Genomic DNA, 18,732 nt, shown 5'->3' on the forward strand with positions numbered 1-18,732 from the left:
AGCAATTCGTCAAAAAAGGCCAGATTTGTGGGCAAACAACTCGTGGATTTTGCACCACGATAACGCACCGGCGCACAATGCGATCCTTATCCGCGAGTTTTTGACGAAAAACAACACGAACACTATCCAGCAGCCTTCAAATTCACCAGATCTGGCTCCCTGCGACTTTTTTCTGTTCAACCGAATTAAAAAATCGCTTCGCGGAACGCGTTACAGTACCCGAGAGGAGGTCATGACAAAATCGAAGACGGCTCTGATGGACATACCGAAAATTGAGTACCAGCGGTGTTTCGAGGATTGGATCAAGCGCTGGCACAAGTGCATTGCAGTCAATGGGGACTACTTTGAAGGGGACCATATCGATTTGGACGAATAAATTTGTATTTTTGATTTTATGAATAAAGTCCTAAAACTTTTTGATCAAGGTAGTATATGTAGCCAAAATTAATCTTTCGCATTTATGTCACTGTCGTTATGCCCTTTGACAAGTGTATCGTGAAGGAGAAGAAAATGTGTTTGACGTGCTTTATTTACTTCAAACAACAAGTATTAATGCTAGTTAGTTTACAATTGTAAAAGTTTATATTTATGTTTGGATTTCATATGAGCAATTTCGTAAATAAGTACAGTTTTTATTTCTTTATTGTTGTGATAAATTATAATTTTATAATATTGCATTAATAATTTAAAATTAAGTAATATCTGTTACACTTATATTATATACATTGTACACATATATTACACTAATACCTATTCTGAAGTTTCATTTCACCTATCCAACTTAGAGTTTTTATGAAAGGTTTTAAAAATAAGTAAAAAGTCGTACCATCACCTCGGTTGTCATGTTCCACGGATATTAAAGCTCTAAAATCAGTTAAAAATTTCTAGCAAAAATTTGAAAACTTTACTTTGTAGAATTTTTTGGAAATCTGCACATTTATGCCACTTTTTTTACTTCTAATACCAAAGTTCCAATATCGGCAAAAATTGTGACGTCATTTTCAAGAAATTTTGTGAATTGAAATTTTCGAACTACTGTCGAGAATTTTTAGCCGACGTTAGAACTTTGGTATCAGGATAACATGATAGCTGAGAAAGTGGCACTATTTTGCAGATTCTTGGAAGTGTTGTCTTCAACTCTTCTTTGACTTCATTGATATCTGATCACAATGATGTCAAATTCGACTATTGATTATGTCAAGATTTCTTAGTCCCAGTGGTAATACCACACTCTGGACGAAACTGCACAGGGAGTCCAACCACTGTTGGAATTTGTAGTAGAAGTCACAAAAAATTATCCATTCCATCTAGTTTAGTGGTGGAGAGAACAATATATTAAAGCGGTCCATACATGTACAGAATTATTAAAGATCTACCAAGGGGTTTGAATGATCGCCTTTCTTGTTAATCTTTTTCATGGAAAAAGAATGGTCAAATCTATGGGTAAACCTACAAAATTTGACTATGTATAAACCTTTTCATGCATAAGCCCAGTTAATTGTTATAAAACCAAACTAGAAATAAAACAAATGAACTCTTTCACCAACATAACAAATAAATATTTTAAATAAGTTACAATTGTTTGTAATATATTTACCACGAAAAAAGGAATAAAAATAACGTTTGCTTGTTTTAATATAAAATACCTTTTTCTCTTTGTACGTTATTTTCTATATTCATACATTTAATACAAGATTTTTTTTTATACGCGACTTATAAATACAGAAGTTTTATTGTATACAAACCATTATATTAACATTCCTAGAGTTTTGCTTTGGGTATTCTAAATGTGGTACCTAAACAAAAATGATCGCTACCAACCACAAAATTCGGTATCGATTTTAAATTTGTGCACTCTTCTGTTGTTGGTAATCTATATTTTTCGAAAGGTTCCAAATTGCTATAAAAGATATAATCAACTGTAATCCACTCTCCCTGATTAGTCGTAGCTTCACGCTCTCCTCGATGGTTTTGGTGTGTATACACACTATTGAAATGGAATGGATGCGTAAGAGTACCAGAACTAAATTTTGCACAATAGCCACTTGTAACTTCTATTATTTGAAGATCAGTCGTATTTTCATTCACATTTTGATATATTGATGAAGCATTAGCTGACAAATTTTCCTTTGAGGTAACACAGTTGCTATTTTCTAGCTGTAAACAATATGAAAGTATTAATTTGAATAGAAGTGTAAAAATCACATTAACATTAAGAGAATTCATAACATAAAGTGAATTCAAAAATTGTTAAATACTCCATAATTCTTGATTAGAACAAAAAGTGCTATTACTAACATATGCTTTTATTATTATGTAGAAATACATAACTCTTATCATTTGCCTTTCTGCAGTTCAACAACTGTGAACAATTGCAACAATTAGCAAAAACTTAAAAAAATACAATCTATGTACATAAAGAGCAGTCCACAATGTGAATACATAATAAGATATCAATAAAGAATTGTTTCACATTTTTCTATGTTTATTTGTTATTAAAGAATCATACCATTACCATTGTAGTCCCCTTTTCAGATAACCTTTTCTTTAAAATATTCAAATGTTGACAATTGTCCGTAACGAAAAGATGAGGTGGAATTAAAAAATTTGAAAGGGACTGAAACCGTGTTTCTTTGAGGTCCTTTCCCTTTCCTTGGTATTCGAATGTTCCCTCCGTAATGAATTTATAAACTCCAGAATATGGTTCTAAATTAAAATCCCCTGTCAATATAATTGGTAGATATTTGGCACCCGTCCTAGATAACATTTAACAATTGTGGGTTAAACGGAACTTTACACATGAAAATTGATTAAAATTAAATACCTTTTGTCAATTAGTTGACCATTAAAATATTGCTTTATAAGATCTTATAATTTTTTAAAACAATATTTTTATAAAAAATTGTATTTTATAATAAAAGGAGTTTCAATATTGTGGGCAATGTAAGACAAATTCAATGAATAAAAGAATTTTTCAAATTTTCACAGGAAACAAATTTTGTATTATGACACACATACACACACGCGCGCGCGTTTTATATGTATATATATAAATGTGTTTTACAGACTAAATTAATCTCATTCCTACTGAACCCACATACATTATGCATCTAACAATAAAAGTACATAAACAATTTGAAATTATATAATTTTTGTCAAAGGTTCCTTTAAGATTTCCAATACACTTAAAGTAATTTTTTAAACTAAATTTTAATTGACTAAAATGATTACTTACATTGTGTTCTCTAAAAAAGCAATCCTCTCAATTTCTGCTAGAAGAAGTTGTGTTTGTCCAAGTCGTATATCATTTCGTTTAGGATTGTAAAGCAAATGTGTTGTGGCAATCACTAACTGTGTTTCTGGATTTTCCTTGATGGCTAATTTTGCAACAATTGCAACATTGTCTCTATTCAGGATGTCCATATTTGTTTGATGAAACTCAACCGTTGAATATTCAAGAAGAACAAACTGATCTGAGCGATAAAGAAATAACAAACCATCGTTTTTGTCGTTCGTTCTTTTCTTATATATAAAGTTATAACCCAGCTGTTTGAACGGAACTAAAAACTCCTGCAAATGTTCTTTTTGCATCTCTTGAAGACATATTACCTAATGAAACAGATAAAATTATTATCCAAATTAAATATATATACTATCCTATTTCTAATATAATGTAAATACTTTTATTGCAAAGTACAATTTTGAAATTACACATTTTTTTTTTCAGTACAGGTGTGAAAATGATGAAAACTTGCATTTTAAAATTATTTAGATATAATTTAAATTGTGTTCTTATTGACCAATTTAAAGTATTATTGCACTATCAGAATTATTTTAGTCTATGCTCGAATGCATTTATTTCCCTCACATGATTTCATATATTTTTTAATTGTATTTCAAATTAATATCATTACAAACGAGTTAATATGTTCTTGAAGCATAAAGTTAATCTCAATCGTTAAACAAGTGATCATTCTTAAAAAATATGTAATTTTATATACTTTATTATATTAAATTATAACATTATTCTGAATTGTATAAAATTTAGTATTTTGTTAAGAAAACTAACATTAGCTTGTGCTTCTAAAATCTCTTGTAAGAGAAATTGCTTCCTAGTTTTCCAAGGTAATGCCTGTTGGTTGTGTTTCTTATACAGATATGGATAAGATTCTAATAGGTACTGGGCCAAAATATTGAAGGAGAGTAGTCTTATAATAAAATAATCTTTGGAATTAGTGATCAGGTTCTCTGGAAAAATTAGATGAGTATTAATCCTTCTTCTTTAATAAGAATATACTAACTTTACCTTTCTGTATATATTTCCATTGTCTTATTGCTTTATACCTTTGTCTATCTGCCAGATACCTATCTTTGAAAAGTATTGATGTTTCAAGGGCAACTGTCTGAGAATTGCTTTCATATGCTGCATTTTCTGATGCAAAAGATAATGACGTCTCACAATTATTGTCGGGCTGATAATATGTTTCCAAGAAAGACTTCATCGATGCTTGATTGAATGTCTGTTGTGCTGGGGAATTTGTTACGGTTTTCATCAAATTCGAGTAAGTTGATATTAATCTTTGAAATATCAATGCACTTTTACAAAAATTTCTTAGAAATACTGGCTTCACTATTTCTCCTAACATACAAGGAGTTGAAAATGGAATAATATTATTATGACTCTGCAAATATAATAAAATTATAAATTAATCACATTTTCAAAAATTTTGTTTAAAGATTCCAATACATTCAATTACTTCTTTATTACTTTTCTCAGTTACTTAATTTTGGTTTTATTTTGATTATTTTTATAATTTAGACTGACTTCAATATATTAATAAATAATAAAAGCATTTATTAAAATAGATATTTTGAGTAGAAATAAACATATTGATAAATAATTCGATTATGTTAAATATTTATTTTCAACATTAACAAACAATTTAATGCTTTAAAAATAATAATTTTTAATTTTCAAAGTATACGATACTTGAGACGGCAATATGTAAAAAAGGCCGCAGGTTCTTCAACCCTGAGAATAAACCTTTAAATGCGACGCACTTTAATTGAAAGGAATAATGATGTGAAGTAAAATACACCAACTATATTGGCGGTGACAAAACATTTAAAGACGCTGTTGAATCAATACTATATGAAGGAAATATAAAAATAGTAATAAAGGAACATATTAATTGTGTTCAAAAATTTCGAGTTCGAAGCTACAAGAATGCACGGAAAAACAATGGTAAACCAAAGGATGAATGCACGCATATTGCCCTGAAAGTAAAAATTGTACATACTTGATAACGAGTTAGACATCGATGATGAGTTCTAGTATTAGAAAAATGTTTAAGCAGTTTCACTCAAACTAACAATGAAAGTTTCCACTCTTAAATGGAAATTCGTTTCGAATACAACGTTAAGCGGTGGCCCCCTTGTAGAAACTGCCACTAGACCTTCTTGCTCGCGTATTTAATGATAGAGCAAGATTAATATATTACTCATTACGCAAGCATTAAATATTAAAATTGGACAAATCATTGGCAGAATGCTGGGGGAACGAGGATCTTTGCTGTATCATTGTAATCGACCTTAAAGCGTAAAAATCGACCCGCGAAGTTAGAATGATTGTTAGAACAACAAATGAAGATTGCCAGTGAAGAAACTACATCTTCTTCAGAAGAATATTTACTGCGTGGCTCTGGAGCAGATAAGATATGATAAGCTGGCAACTTTGATCGTTATTCTAAATCGATTGTTCTAATACTTTTTTAAAGAGAAGCCCAAAAATCTGCCGATACTTAAATGCGAAATTTCGATTTTTCATTTTTAAAAATTCGTACGTATAACGACAGAGACATTCGTGTAATTTATACAAATTCTAATTTTACTCATTTCTGACTATTAATTTTTCTGTTGCTCAATGCTCGCAAACAATACGGATATTTTGAAATTATTACTTTCTACGTTATAACGAAAATGACTCTGTTCGTAATTTACTCACACTCTGCGCGAGATACGGAGTCCACGGACACGTACGATCGAAGAAGTCGTAAACTTTTACGATGTTTTTAATAATATACTGCCGGATCTTAGTTATTCTTCGAATGCCGAAAATTGCTAACGCTGCTGTAGAGAAATTTCGCGGTGCGGATCTCCGCTTTTAGAAGTACGAAAGGTAAGATGCAAATTTCGCTCGACTGATTCACGGTCAAAAGACCTTAACCCTGTATTGCATAATGTATCCGATTGGAAACTCAATGAAACCAATTTCTATAAAGTTCACCGAGAAAATTTTACGGGATTTGCACATCGTGTTTCCGAAGATGAAATAAAATTTATATAACAGAGGGTTAAGTAAAAAAGACAATTGATTGAGTACTGTCCGAAACCCGTAACAAGTTGAGTTTCGTGGACTTTTCTACGTTTATCAAAAAAATATGTTATCCTTGAAAAATATCTCGCTTGTGTAGAAATTATGCAAAATAATTTGTACAATAATGAAAATGTTCAATGAAACGATTCGAGTAAAAATGTCCCCGACACCAGAAACATCTTAAGTAAACCACAATACGAGAAAGTGTAAAGCATACATTTACTAGATTTCTATATTCTCCTGATCTGTTATTCATACATACATATATGTATATGTGTGCATCGAAACCAGTCATATTTAAATAATTTTTTTACGAAGGCGTTAGTCCATTATGAATCAAAGACTGCATCTTAATTAATGTTTCTAGCATATATATTAATATTCACGTTTGAATACATTAATAAGTCTGAAGAGTTACTTGCAAAATTCTTTAGAATCCATAACGTATCATTACAACAAACGGAATTTTATAAAAACTGATTACATAGCTGAATTCATTCTTTAAAAATACATAAGCTTTACTTTAAAATTTTTTCCCTACTCTTAATAGTTCAATTTTTTGTAAAAACTACTTGTAAAAGTTTTTTTAGAAATCAACGATTTATACTTCGACGCATTATTCCCTTGTTAGGGGATCAGGATACAAAAGCCGTACCTAGTGTTTCACCTGGCAATCGCGAAGATTCTTATCCCTCGAATTTTAACTTTAATGCCTTCAAAAGAACAGAAAATTGGATTTTTGGACAACGGGAGAGTATTCTTATTGTTTTTCACAGACCAGGTTCAGAAATTTCATATCAATACAAGAAAGGGAAAGTAAAAATAATATTCCCTCTCCCTATCCATTCCTCTCGAAATAGTTACACCCATAAAAAAACGTATTTACCCATCATCTACAAACACAACCACCTCCACCATGCCAGCCAATAACATGACATCAGCATTAACGTAAAGCACAAATTTGCACAGCAAAATCAGTATTGTTCGAAATTTTAAACGCTTAATCCGTTTTCCGGTGTATATTGTTATAATAATATTTGTGATCCGAAAAAATTACATTCAGGAAAGTATAAAAAGTACTTTCTAGTACCAAGAAAAAATCCATACAGCAAACTGATATTGATGACCTGAAGAAAGATTATTTTTTTTATAATTAATTTATAAAAATATCTGGTCGTTGTATTTGTGCTCATTAAGATGACAACTAGGACTGGACTGTATATCGATATCGAAAGGACTTCGAAAAATCGTGTTTAAATTTTATGATCGAATGATCGTACCGATGTATTGTTTTAGACGATTACATTTGTTATTTTATCGATCATTAAAAAATCATCGACAATTTTAAAATCTTTTAAAAAAAGGAACTTAAAAAAATTCTTGAGGAACTTTTTTAAACGAACGTAAATAATGAATAATAATTACTATTTACTACATGAATGGTTTATTGACTCTAGGTAATCTCTTAGACTATAAATAAGAGATTTTATATATTGCAAGATATTTTATAAGGTCACATTTTCATAATATCGTTACAGATAAAGGTACATAAAAAATTATGTTTAATATTGAAGCAGTATTATTTTAATATTAAACAATACATTTTATGTATTATAATTAATATTGATTCATTTAAAAACTGAATTATTATTGTAATTTCTCTAGTGTTAACTATTTGTGACTTGGTTCGAATATTTTGTATTTTTATATATAATATTATCTTCCAATGTTAGTTTATAGATGATAATAATTATTCTGTTAATATAGATATAATTAAGTTACTCTAAATGTATATACAAATTTTTATTAAAAACATGTAAGAAAATTGTTTGTATATAATTGTATTTTATAAAATACTGTATACACTATTCTTTTCAACAGCTTTTTACCATCTAACAAGTAAATTTATGATTCTGTCTCAGAAAAACTATTCACTTTTTAATGCAAAAAAGTGTTTCAAATAATGTTTGCAAATTTTTTAATATAAAAATTTGTTAATATGAGTTTCATAAAGGCAGAAACAAATGATAACTAATTTAAAACTATAAAATGTAGTTCATACATGAGGATGAATAAGATTAAAGCCAAATTTTAATCTTATTCATTCTCACTTGATACAAATGTATTATCTAACACTATTATGAAATGCTACCTGCTTACTTACTAGACAATTATGGATGTTTTTCTTCAATTACTGCAGTCTGTAATAACTTCGATTATTTCAGTTAATTGAATTGTTAACAATATTAATTCCATATTAATAATTATTAATAAATATTAATTTTATTTGGATATGACATTTTGAAACACTTTTAACCCAATTTTAAAGTAACAAAGCATCTAAAAGTATTAGAAAATATCAAAAGAAGGATTCTAACTATTTACAGAAGGGCTATTATAATCTTTAATTTAAAAATCACTCAAAAATTTATAACCTTGTGTTTGTATATTACTAAAATATTCCGTATATTCAATTTTGTATTAGAATAGTTTTATTTCAGTATTTAATTTTATATTCTAATTTTTAATTCCATTATTAATTATATTACTATTACTGTATTATTTTTATTTGATTCAGTTATAGATAAGGAAGTATTAATTTGTGTTGTGTATTACATTAATAATCATGATAAAATCTTGTAAAGTTGGAAAAATTATGGAAATAATACAGTACTCATACAGTACTCACATTACAACATAAATACGGAATTTAGAATTTACACCTCAAATTTTAAATCTGTACAAGATATAAAAGTAATCAAAGAAAATGAAATACAATCTTGTTGCGCAATGCAAAATCACACATAAATAAAAAAACAAAATAAGAATCGAATAATTAATAATTACCTTAGCTTCAAATTGGAAAAGTTTACAAGAGATCTCAATACACGTCATGTGAATTTTCCGTAACAACCTACTTGCTGCATTCATTTATTTACAAAGCAGTAGAAATATTAATACATGACTATGCGTAGGTGCATAGGTTAGGTTATGTCACTCGTTGTCAGTAAAAGTAGGAATATCCCTGTAGCAAAACAGACAATGTGGTCACCATGCACAATAGGCAATTCGCACAATGATCCGTTTTTAAATTCTATAATCATTGACTTGGGTTGAACGTTTATAATTTCACAAAACCCCTCACCAAATAAACTAGTAATGTGGATAACATTCTTGTACTATATATTATTATGGGTATTTGTTAAAAATATGATAATTTAGAGAGAAATTTATACATATACTAAATTAATTGTTAGAAAAATGTATTGATCATGATATTTTTATTTTGTTATTGTATTTTTCAATTAAATATTAAGTAACAAAATATAATATGTAGAACATTATAAACAATGATCCAGTTATGAATTTATTTATTTTTAAATTATTTCATTTTATAACATCTTATACTTGAGTTAGAAAATTCAAAAATATACACATAATTTGACAACAGAAAATACAAAATTTTGTAATCACATGGTCATGTTAGATAGAATTCTTAAAGCAATATGGTTATAACATGATCTAATACACAAAATAATGTTCTTCTTCAAGCCAGATTTTATATAAAATCCATTTGAAGAGTACACTTTTGAATAATAGTAAGAATCGGAGTGAGTTATCACAAAATTTTAATCCGTAAGTGAAACATCTGGGTCTTAAAGAACCAATGGAAATTATTTTTTATTGTTGTAAAGAAATAGATTATACATATATTGAACTGAGCTATTTGGTGTCAATCTTTTTTAAACTCTATCTTCTATTTTTATAATATCTGATTATTTTATTGTTCTTTTGACAACTATAGAACTACTATTATATCAAATGCAATACATGCAGGTTATTTTTTAAGCTACTTACTTTATTTCATTACATTTTTTAACTTTTATTATTTCAATCTTTCTTACACCTTTAATATTTCCTGTTAATTCTTTCTTTAGTTTGTTCATTAAGATTTTACTAAAGCTTTGTTATGTTAGAATTTAAAGTAACAATGTAGTTATTAAATATAAATATTATTGAATTTGATGCACATATAACTTATTTAAAAGCTATTACCATTCTTTTCCAATGTAAATTTCTTTAATTTAATAAACCCAAAATTAAGTTGCTTTTATTAATTACATTTTTTATTCACTGAATGCAACAAATTATTTAAAGAAAATTACTGGCTCAAATTAAATACTTGCAAAATGCTTATATTAATAAATAAAGTATATTTACTATATTGTAGTATATTGCAATTAATGTAATATACAGCGAAACATCACAAAAATCCAAGTACCATATTTGCACAATTTTTTTCAACTAAAATTTTGAAATGAAGACATTTATTAAATGAAATAAATGCTCTATATAACCTCTTCAAGGATACTGCTATATGACGTTCACGCAGGGTCGAGGCAATGCCGGGGCAGAAGAGGCACTTTTAAAAGTAAATAAAATTAAAGTAACTATTTTAACACTCTACCGTCCGCATAGTTCACGACAATGATTTTCACCTAATTTAATTTTTTTTACAAAAGTCAACATTGTTTTCGTCAACAATGTAAAATATTCGTATACATATATGCACCTAGCGTAAACAAATAAGCGAAGTGCGCCACATTCTATTCTTGCCTCGGGCATCAAAATAGCTACGTATGGCCCTGCACGTACGTTTTAAATTATTTTAAATTCTGTAACATGGAGGTGGTCTCTACATTTGTGAATAAATATTCATAATTAAATTTTCCAATGGTAAAACACGGGCAACACTGTCACAAGATTGATGGATGTATGAATCAATTATAGTTAGAATTTTAGTGTATTCTATACAAAACAATTCAAATGATACAAGAAAGAAGTAATTACGTACTTGATCGACGCCACTACCGATTTTAACGATCTTGAAGTATGTTGAAAGGGAAGGTCACTAAATGTACGGGACCAAAAAATATTTGTCGTTCACTCTTAGTTTTCAAGATATTATTATTAGACTTTGAGTTGTAGTTCAAATTCGCGCCTTATATACTTTACTGACACCACTACCGATTTCAAAGGTCTTGAAATATGATGGAGAGGGAAGGTCACTGAATGTTCTGAAGCAAAAACTATTTGTAGTTCACTCTTAGTTTTCATAATGTAATTATTACAAATCTAACTTGCTGTACAAATTTTTACGCTTGTATGGGCATGAGAATTTTGGGCATTTTGGAATTAGTGATGGTGTCAGTAAAATACGTAATTACTGACAATTTTTTGTATATTTTATTGGGAAAACTCATTCGGGATAATTTAAGAAACTTATTTTCAGTTATTAGAAACAAATAAAAATTATATTTACAAAAATATAGAAATTGTAATATTTGAATTGAATTACAGGTATTCATTTTACTATAAAATGGCGGTTATTTGGCGGTATTATATGTCTAGTGATTTTAAGAGAGCAAAGTTTCTAATCATTTATATCCTTTGTTTTTCTATTTGATTTTTCTGAAATTGTACGCGATTACGTACATACATTGTTTATAAAATAGATAGAAACGATAAATCGTTAATTTATTTGAGATAATCAAACAATAGAAGTAAGTAATTATTATCAAAGAATATTGTGAAGCTGTATATATTATAATCTAACCTAATTGTATAATCTGTTCATGAAAGGTATTGTTAGTATGTTTACATACTTAATCTTGTTTTTCTTTTTAAATTTTGTTTCATATTAAACTTGGATCTCTGTTTTAGAATTTAATACAAGTATGGAAAGTTTTATTAATAATTTATTAAGTCATAAATTTGATAATGTATACAGTATAAAATAGTTATGAAAAAGTAGGATTCCTTTATTTAAATTTGTTTTTCCAGGTTTTATCAATACATAAGAAAAATTTTGAGTAAAATTTTGATGAGATGATTGACGTAACCAATTGAATACTTTGAATTTGTTATTGTCTAAGTATATGTTAATAATACATGTCTCCTTCATGATTAAACAATATTAACAGTATTGAACGCACTCAGTTTCTTTCTTCATATTCTTGTATTAGTTATTTATTTAAATAAGACTTTTTTAAAATTAATAAATTATTTTTAGAAATAATGGAATCAGATTATGACGAAAATCATAGCGGTTGGACTGATGAAATGACAAGAACAACTGAAGATGGTGGAGGAGAAGATAGCTTTGATAATCCTCATAAAATACTAAATGAATGTTTAGACAAATTTAAAACACATGATTATATTATGGAGCCTGGTATCTTTATGCAACTTAAAAGGTATAATATATGTTAAAAACAATACGATTTAAATTATTATTTTTACAAAAGCACCTTTTCCGAAAAAGGTACATGGTTACTTTCTCTACTTATTAGATTGCATAATAAACGTTTTTCTGTATCTTATTTGTTTATTTAACAAAGTTTGTTATATTACTTTTGAGTTCCTCTAAGTCATGAGAATGTACAATCATTCAAGGGACTGCTTGTAGCATCTTGATAAACTGATATTTAAATTAATATATCTTAATGGTATTAACTTTCCAAAAAATCTATTACATATGTTATAATAATTTGTTACATATTTATTTTTTTGTTGTTCTATAGATATTTCTTAACTGGTGGAAATCCAGAACAAGTGATAGAATTATTGTCTAAAAATTATACTGCTTGTGCTCAAATGGCAAATCTTCTAGCAGAATGGCTTATTTTAGCTGGAGTTAAAGTTTCAGATGTTCAAGCAATGGTGGAAAATAATTTAAAAGACATGATACTGAAAACATTTGATCCTAAAAAAGCAGATAAAATCTTTACAGAAGAGGGTGAAGTAAATATTGTTAAACAGTGCATACATTTAGTGCTAGGTTTAAAATGAATATTTGATATACATTTAAAAATCAATTTGTTTTTCTTTAGACACCTGCCTGGTTAACAGAAATGATTCAACATCCTACTTGGAGATCTCTTATTTATAGGCTTGCAGAAGAGTATCCTGATTGTTTAATGTTGAATTTTACTATAAAGGTAAAAGTACCTTTTAAGTTTGAAATATACAGAATGGACTGAATATGATAAATGTCTAAAATGTGATTTTAAATAATTATTATTTTGAAAAATAGAAAGAGTAATTAAAACATCAATAACTGTTTCAAGATTAAACCAACCTATATGCAATTATTTATTTTTCAGAATAATGGTTATACTTTAAGTGATCATGATATATGAACTACTCTGTGTCGTATATCAGTTTTGTATTTCCTTAATTTTCTGTTTTTTATTTTTTTTACAGCTTATATCTGATGCAGGATTTCAAGGTGAAATTACAAGCATTTCAACAGCTGCACAACAAATTGAAGTATTTTCACGAGTTTTAAAAACTGCAATTGCTGGTTTCTTACAAAATACAGAGGATTGGCAGTCAAGTATACAGGAATGTGCAGTTAGTAATAGCAAAATATTAAAAGTATTCTATTAATAATAAATTATTTATGTAGGGCATTTCAAAGTCATGGTGTAAGCATAAACTTGAAAATTTCTTTTGTGAAAAGAAATCGAAAACATTAAAACTTTATGACTCTATATGTTACAATAAATATGTTATAATATTTACATATAATTTCTCTGTTAATAGAAAATGGTATGTCATGGACAACATACTTATGTTTATAGTCAAGTATTATTACAAATCCTTGCTCAAGAGTCTCGTGGCGGATTTATGATGAAAAGGCTTTCCCAGGAAATTACTAAATGCGCTCAACAAAAGTAAGAAAATATAATACTTTGATATGTTAATCAATATTATATCGAATGAGGTACATAACATTATCACGCAAAACGTCTTCATTCCTTTTGACAATACAAAAAAATGTTTGAGGAAGAAATTATTTAATTAGGAGAGGTAAATATTCTGATTGGCAGATAACTTTTTTGCGATTTCTATGTCATCCATGGTTTTTTTAATGGAACTATATGATTTTCTAAATATTAATACTTTTACTTACTGGAAGTGCACGCAATGGATATATTAATATGTTTGATTTCAATGAAATTGTTAAAATTACATGCTTCTCCTTCTATATTGGACTTATATTTTTAAATATTCGCTTATACTTTTTTAGTCATCATGATGTTACTCCAATTACAATGGCACTTAATGGAGCTTCAAGTAGTCCCAGTGCTTGTCAAGCATTGGCATCTATGTTGTCACGAAATACCTTAAATCCTGCTGATATTAGTGTACTGTTTCGAAATTATTCTACAATAGAACCACCTCCTATAGAATTACTTCGTAATCCACAGTTTTTAGGTAATAAGGTGCATCTATTTATAATGTTACAATATTATTATTCTTAGAAATGCAACGAATGCATACAAGTTTATAATTTATTAATCAATTGCAGAATTATTGGTTGATGCGCTTTTTAAACCAGGTGTAAAAATTAATCCTGAACATAAGTCAAAATACATATATTTATTAGCTTATGCAGCTAGTGTATGTGATATTCCAGCTAAAAAGGGACATCCACGTAAATTAAACAAAGATGAACTAAAAACAACTATTCAAGCCATAGAAAAAGTTCATAATATTTGTAATATTAATAAAGGATCTACTGAATTGATAGCTGAATTACATACTCTGTATCAATGTATAAGGTATGATTTATGGTAATTTATATTAGTAGACATGCTACTACATTATTGTAACAAGAGAGAAAGTTTATAATTTAATAATTTTTTTTAGATTTCCTGTTGTAAGCGTTGGAATAATTAGATGGGTAGAATGCACAGTAACAGAACCATCATATTTCAAATTATGTACAGAACATTGTCCTGTGCATCTTGCATTACTTGATGAAGTTGTAGTGTGTCATTCTTTATTACATCCAAAAGTGTTACAACTTCTTGTATATTTATTTGAAAGTAAACAGGACGAATTAGAAATACTTGTGCAGGTATGAGTAGTCAACACTTTTTAAAAAAATCTACTTCGTTTAATATATATATATCACATAATTCATAGAATCACATAATGATTCTAGCACTAGTGATAAATTTCAAGAGTCAAACCATAGTTACTGTATTTAGAGCACATTTTTAATTACAGAACATAAACAAAAGTACCATATTTGTCATACGTAATTCAATATAGCCTAGGTAATAATTACTATTAACTAATTGCATGTTTTCGTGGTGTACAGTTGGAAATGAAAAAAATGTTGATTGATAGAATGGTCAATTTATTGAGCAGAGGTTGTGTAGTACCAGTAGTTTGTTACATTAAACAATGTTGGCAACGTGGAGATACAGACGTATCTTTAATTAGATATTTCGTTACGGAGGTATAGTATAAATATTTTTTAAATTAATATAAATATACTAAATTATTAGAGCTACAAAAATATATTTATATGACTAGGTTTTAGAAGCAATTGCCCCACCATATACTGCTGACTTTGTTCATTTATTTCTACCTATGGTAGAAGACGAAGAAATCACAGGTACAATGCGCGGTGATAGCGATAATGATCTTGTTTCAGAATTTATTGGTAAGTGTCTTAGTTAATGTACAGATAATAGTTTTGAAAAAATTATATGTAATATTGAAATTATTATTTTTAGTACATTGTAAAGCACACTGTCCTACTGTGAGATGATGTTTCCAAAATTGATAAAGGTAGGTTAAATTAAAAAGAAATTGGTAACTTCGCAAAAGATATTTTTACTTCAGATGAACATATTGAGAAATTATCATATATACATTACTACTTTATTAAACTCTTATCTCTTCTGTCATGCATAATGTGTATGGACGCATATCTAGAAAAAGGATGACTTCCACTCATCTGTGATACCATGGTTTATTAATTTTCTGCAACAAAAACAGTTACTATTAACACAATGTAATCTACATAAATTACTAAATTTCTTGAATTTGTTAATAAACAAAAGTAAACCAATTTAACTTTTTAACAGTACAGTATATTATTAAGAATCATGCTATGATAAAATTATTAGTTTATATGCATATTTTGTCATATAAAAAACTCTTATTTCTTTGTTTTTTAGTAATATGAAAGAGTAATAATCATCTTGGTACATAATAAACATTCCAAAAACTGGTATTTTTAATACACTATTTTGTAAAATTATTACGATTTAGTAATGCTAAATTTTTTATAAAATTGTAGTTGCATAATGTTTAATACAATTACACGTATCAAACTAATAGTGCAATATTTTTAATTTATATATATTAATACAATATTATATATATGTATATACATAAAATACGAAATGCAAATAACTACGATTCTTTCTAGTTCACCTAACGTTATTTAAATTTGTTACGATTTTAGTGTTATATTAAACAATAAAAAAGTATTATTATCCATGCATCCTTACAAAAACAGTTAATTAGACATAGATTTCAAACAGTTGCTGTACGTTACTATAAACTTACAAATTGTTGTTACTAATCTCTTTCAGCTGTAATAAAAATATTTCTGTATGTAGTAAGTAATTTTTTATGTAGAGTAAAGTTATGACTATTCTCATTTTTAGGAATATTGGTCAATCATGGACACTTCCGTGCCAGCTAAGATTATTTTACTTCTCTTATGCTGTAACAGTGGGTTCAATATTCTTTTGTGACATAGGAAAACATATTTGAATTAATAGGATTGCACAAACATAGTCAAATTAATACAGTTACTGGTGAAATTTTAAATACACGAGTAAATATTTTTTTTTGCTAATTATTGCACAAATTTATTCCAAAGACTAAGGAATTCTTACAATATCTAATATGAAAAAAATGATTTCAATACGAATATTTCTATGTTCACAATATGCGTTTGAAGTATAATTTATAAATAAGTTTTTATATGAGGAAGATGTAAATATACTCTCATAGTTTGAAAGCAGCCCACTCTGATGATACTTAAATTATACTAGTGAAAATTACTACCAGAACAAAGGTAGAACTTACCGAAAAGTTAATTAGAATATGGCATGAAGATAATAATATTAAAGATACATGTTTAAGTATAAAAAGAAATATCCCTAATTGCATAAAATGTTTAATTAAAGCTAAGGGCAAGCGTACAAGATAATAATTAGATTATTATAATATATGTTTATAAAATAATAAACTATTTTATTGAAAAAAAATGTGATTTTGCTTGTGTTTAGCATTAATTAACTAATAGTATGAACACTTAGTGGTGATACTCTTTCACCCCAATCCCTACAAATATAAGTAGTTACATGGCACTAATGTTTTAATTAACTAACACTAGCAATGTTGTACATAAATTTTGTTTGTACTACAGTGTCACATTATTTATAGAATAATTATAAAAAATAATAAATGTATTAGTATAATAAATTATTCAAAGATGTTTACATTTAATAATGTGGAAAATTATATAATGATGTAAAGTTAAATCTACATAAATAAAGTACCAACTAGTAATCAGTGCAATATAAAATGAATAAAAGATAATAGTTTGCTACCACAATGTATTTTTTACTGACAAATCTTCCAAAAAAATATGAATGATAGGCCAATTATATTCTGGTAAAATTTTCATTCCATGTCCCAAACTCAAAATGAATGAATGAATGTATTGGAAGTATGTGTATGCAGAATGCGTAAGAGTTTGAAGACACAATAATTGTGTTACCAATACATAATTACTCCTAAAGCCATTATAGTTTTAATTATTTATTTTTATTCTTATATAGATCTTTTTAAAATACTAATATATATTTTATATACAATAAGAATAAATAAATATATGTAAAAAATACAGATAAATTAATTGAATAATATTGTTTAGTGTAATATTATTTATGAATGTACTTACTAGCAGGTTTACCATCTTTCCATTGAGTACACTTTACATTTGCTTCATTACGTTTTAAAGCTTCTGCTCTTAAATCAGACTTTAAAGCTTGCCTAACAAGTTTTGCAGCTATTTGCGAGTAATTAATGTAACTAAAAATATAAAATATTTTATTATGTGGATGTATACAAATTGTATTACTACATAAAAATTATGTAACATTTTTTTACTAATATTGATATACAATACTAGCAAGAATACTTTAAAAGAATTTTCTTACTTCAATCCAGCTTGCCTCCACCCAGACATTTCTATTATTACTTTTACTGTGAAAAGAGAGAAACGCGACTTAACTACAGTAGGTCGGATAAAACTGATCAATTCTCTTCCCAACCTTATATGAAATGCCTCACGTTCAAAAAATATGGATTCGGCATAGGTACTCTATTTACAAGGTAGGCAACGTTGTAAATTAATTTTTGTTCAGAATTTCAATATTTAGCGATTTTCAACCATTTTCAAATAATGGAAA

At 27.6% G+C, this 18,732-nt stretch overlaps 3 protein-coding genes across 18 annotated transcripts; 1 reads left to right on the forward strand and 2 right to left on the reverse strand.

Annotated features, from left to right (window-relative positions):
* Positions 1-624: 624 nt before the first annotated feature.
* On the reverse strand, positions 625-11,381 carry Angel (protein angel). Of its 12 annotated transcripts, none has more exons than XM_076304852.1 (7): positions 9,224-9,384; positions 4,307-4,682; positions 4,070-4,248; positions 3,236-3,609; positions 2,510-2,756; positions 1,746-2,157; positions 625-1,449 (listed from the first exon to the last, which is right to left on the reverse strand). In XM_076304852.1, the coding sequence occupies exons 1-6, from the start codon at positions 9,305-9,307 to the stop codon at positions 1,762-1,764; spliced, it is 1,656 nt and encodes a 551-aa protein (XP_076160967.1). In that variant the 5' UTR covers positions 9,308-9,384; the 3' UTR covers positions 625-1,449; positions 1,746-1,761. The 12 variants fall into 12 exon arrangements, with proteins under 12 accessions (XP_076160967.1, XP_076160966.1, XP_076160974.1 ...); XM_076304851.1 differs by having other exon boundaries at positions 625-1,514; XM_076304859.1 differs by adding an exon at positions 8,541-8,577 and having other exon boundaries at positions 625-2,157; positions 4,307-4,528; positions 9,224-9,314.
* A 337-nt stretch (positions 11,382-11,718) lies between these two features.
* Positions 11,719-17,813, forward strand: Th1 (negative elongation factor complex member TH1). Of its 4 annotated transcripts, XM_076304846.1 has the most exons (14): positions 11,851-11,940; positions 12,221-12,359; positions 12,450-12,633; positions 12,961-13,180; positions 13,270-13,377; positions 13,643-13,792; positions 13,985-14,115; positions 14,472-14,659; positions 14,754-15,006; positions 15,095-15,305; positions 15,552-15,692; positions 15,770-15,899; positions 15,973-16,027; positions 16,915-17,813. In XM_076304846.1, the coding sequence occupies exons 3-13, from the start codon at positions 12,455-12,457 to the stop codon at positions 16,005-16,007; spliced, it is 1,746 nt and encodes a 581-aa protein (XP_076160961.1). In that variant the 5' UTR covers positions 11,851-11,940; positions 12,221-12,359; positions 12,450-12,454; the 3' UTR covers positions 16,008-16,027; positions 16,915-17,813. The 4 variants fall into 4 exon arrangements, with proteins under 4 accessions (XP_076160962.1, XP_076160960.1, XP_076160963.1 ...); XM_076304847.1 differs by lacking the exons at positions 11,851-11,940; positions 12,221-12,359 and adding an exon at positions 11,719-11,737; XM_076304845.1 differs by lacking the exon at positions 12,221-12,359 and having other exon boundaries at positions 11,799-11,940; positions 16,915-17,812.
* LOC143143530 (protein stunted) lies at positions 16,053-18,658 on the reverse strand. Of its 2 annotated transcripts, XM_076304868.1 has the most exons (4): positions 18,481-18,658; positions 18,222-18,352; positions 16,814-16,839; positions 16,053-16,222 (listed from the first exon to the last, which is right to left on the reverse strand). In XM_076304868.1, exons 1-3 carry the CDS (start codon positions 18,507-18,509, stop codon positions 16,826-16,828), a joined length of 174 nt encoding a protein of 57 aa, XP_076160983.1. In that variant the 5' UTR covers positions 18,510-18,658; the 3' UTR covers positions 16,053-16,222; positions 16,814-16,825. The 2 variants fall into 2 exon arrangements, with proteins under 2 accessions (XP_076160983.1, XP_076160984.1); XM_076304869.1 differs by lacking the exon at positions 16,814-16,839 and having other exon boundaries at positions 18,481-18,656.
* Positions 18,659-18,732: the final 74 nt, after the last annotated feature.

Source organism: Ptiloglossa arizonensis, chromosome 2 (genome assembly GCF_051014685.1).
Source record: "Ptiloglossa arizonensis isolate GNS036 chromosome 2, iyPtiAriz1_principal, whole genome shotgun sequence".
Classification (NCBI taxonomy): Eukaryota; Metazoa; Arthropoda; class Insecta; order Hymenoptera; family Colletidae; genus Ptiloglossa; species Ptiloglossa arizonensis.

Bases quoted from the DNA above. Each gene is read 5' to 3' on its own strand.
- Angel (XM_076304852.1), bottom strand. From the start codon at position 9,307: ATGAATGCAGCAAGTAGGTTGTTACGGAAAATTCACATGACGTGTATT. The intron at 4,683-9,223 runs GTAATTATTAAT...TTATATTTGCAG, and splicing joins TTTTCCAATTTGAAGCTAAG to AGTCATAATAATATTATTCC. The intron at 2,757-3,235 runs GTAAGTAATCAT...AATGTTATCTAG, and splicing joins GCTTTTTTAGAGAACACAAT to GACGGGTGCCAAATATCTAC.
- Th1 (XM_076304847.1), top strand. From the start codon at position 12,455: ATGGAATCAGATTATGACGAAAATCATAGCGGTTGGACTGATGAAATG. The intron at 13,378-13,642 runs GTAAAAGTACCT...TTTTTTTTACAG, and splicing joins TGTTGAATTTTACTATAAAG to CTTATATCTGATGCAGGATT. The intron at 15,693-15,769 runs GTATAGTATAAA...TTATATGACTAG, and splicing joins TTAGATATTTCGTTACGGAG to GTTTTAGAAGCAATTGCCCC.
- LOC143143530 (XM_076304868.1), bottom strand. From the start codon at position 18,509: ATGTCTGGGTGGAGGCAAGCTGGATTGAA. The intron at 18,353-18,480 runs GTAAGAAAATTC...TTATATTTTTAG, and splicing joins TGGAGGCAAGCTGGATTGAA to TTACATTAATTACTCGCAAA.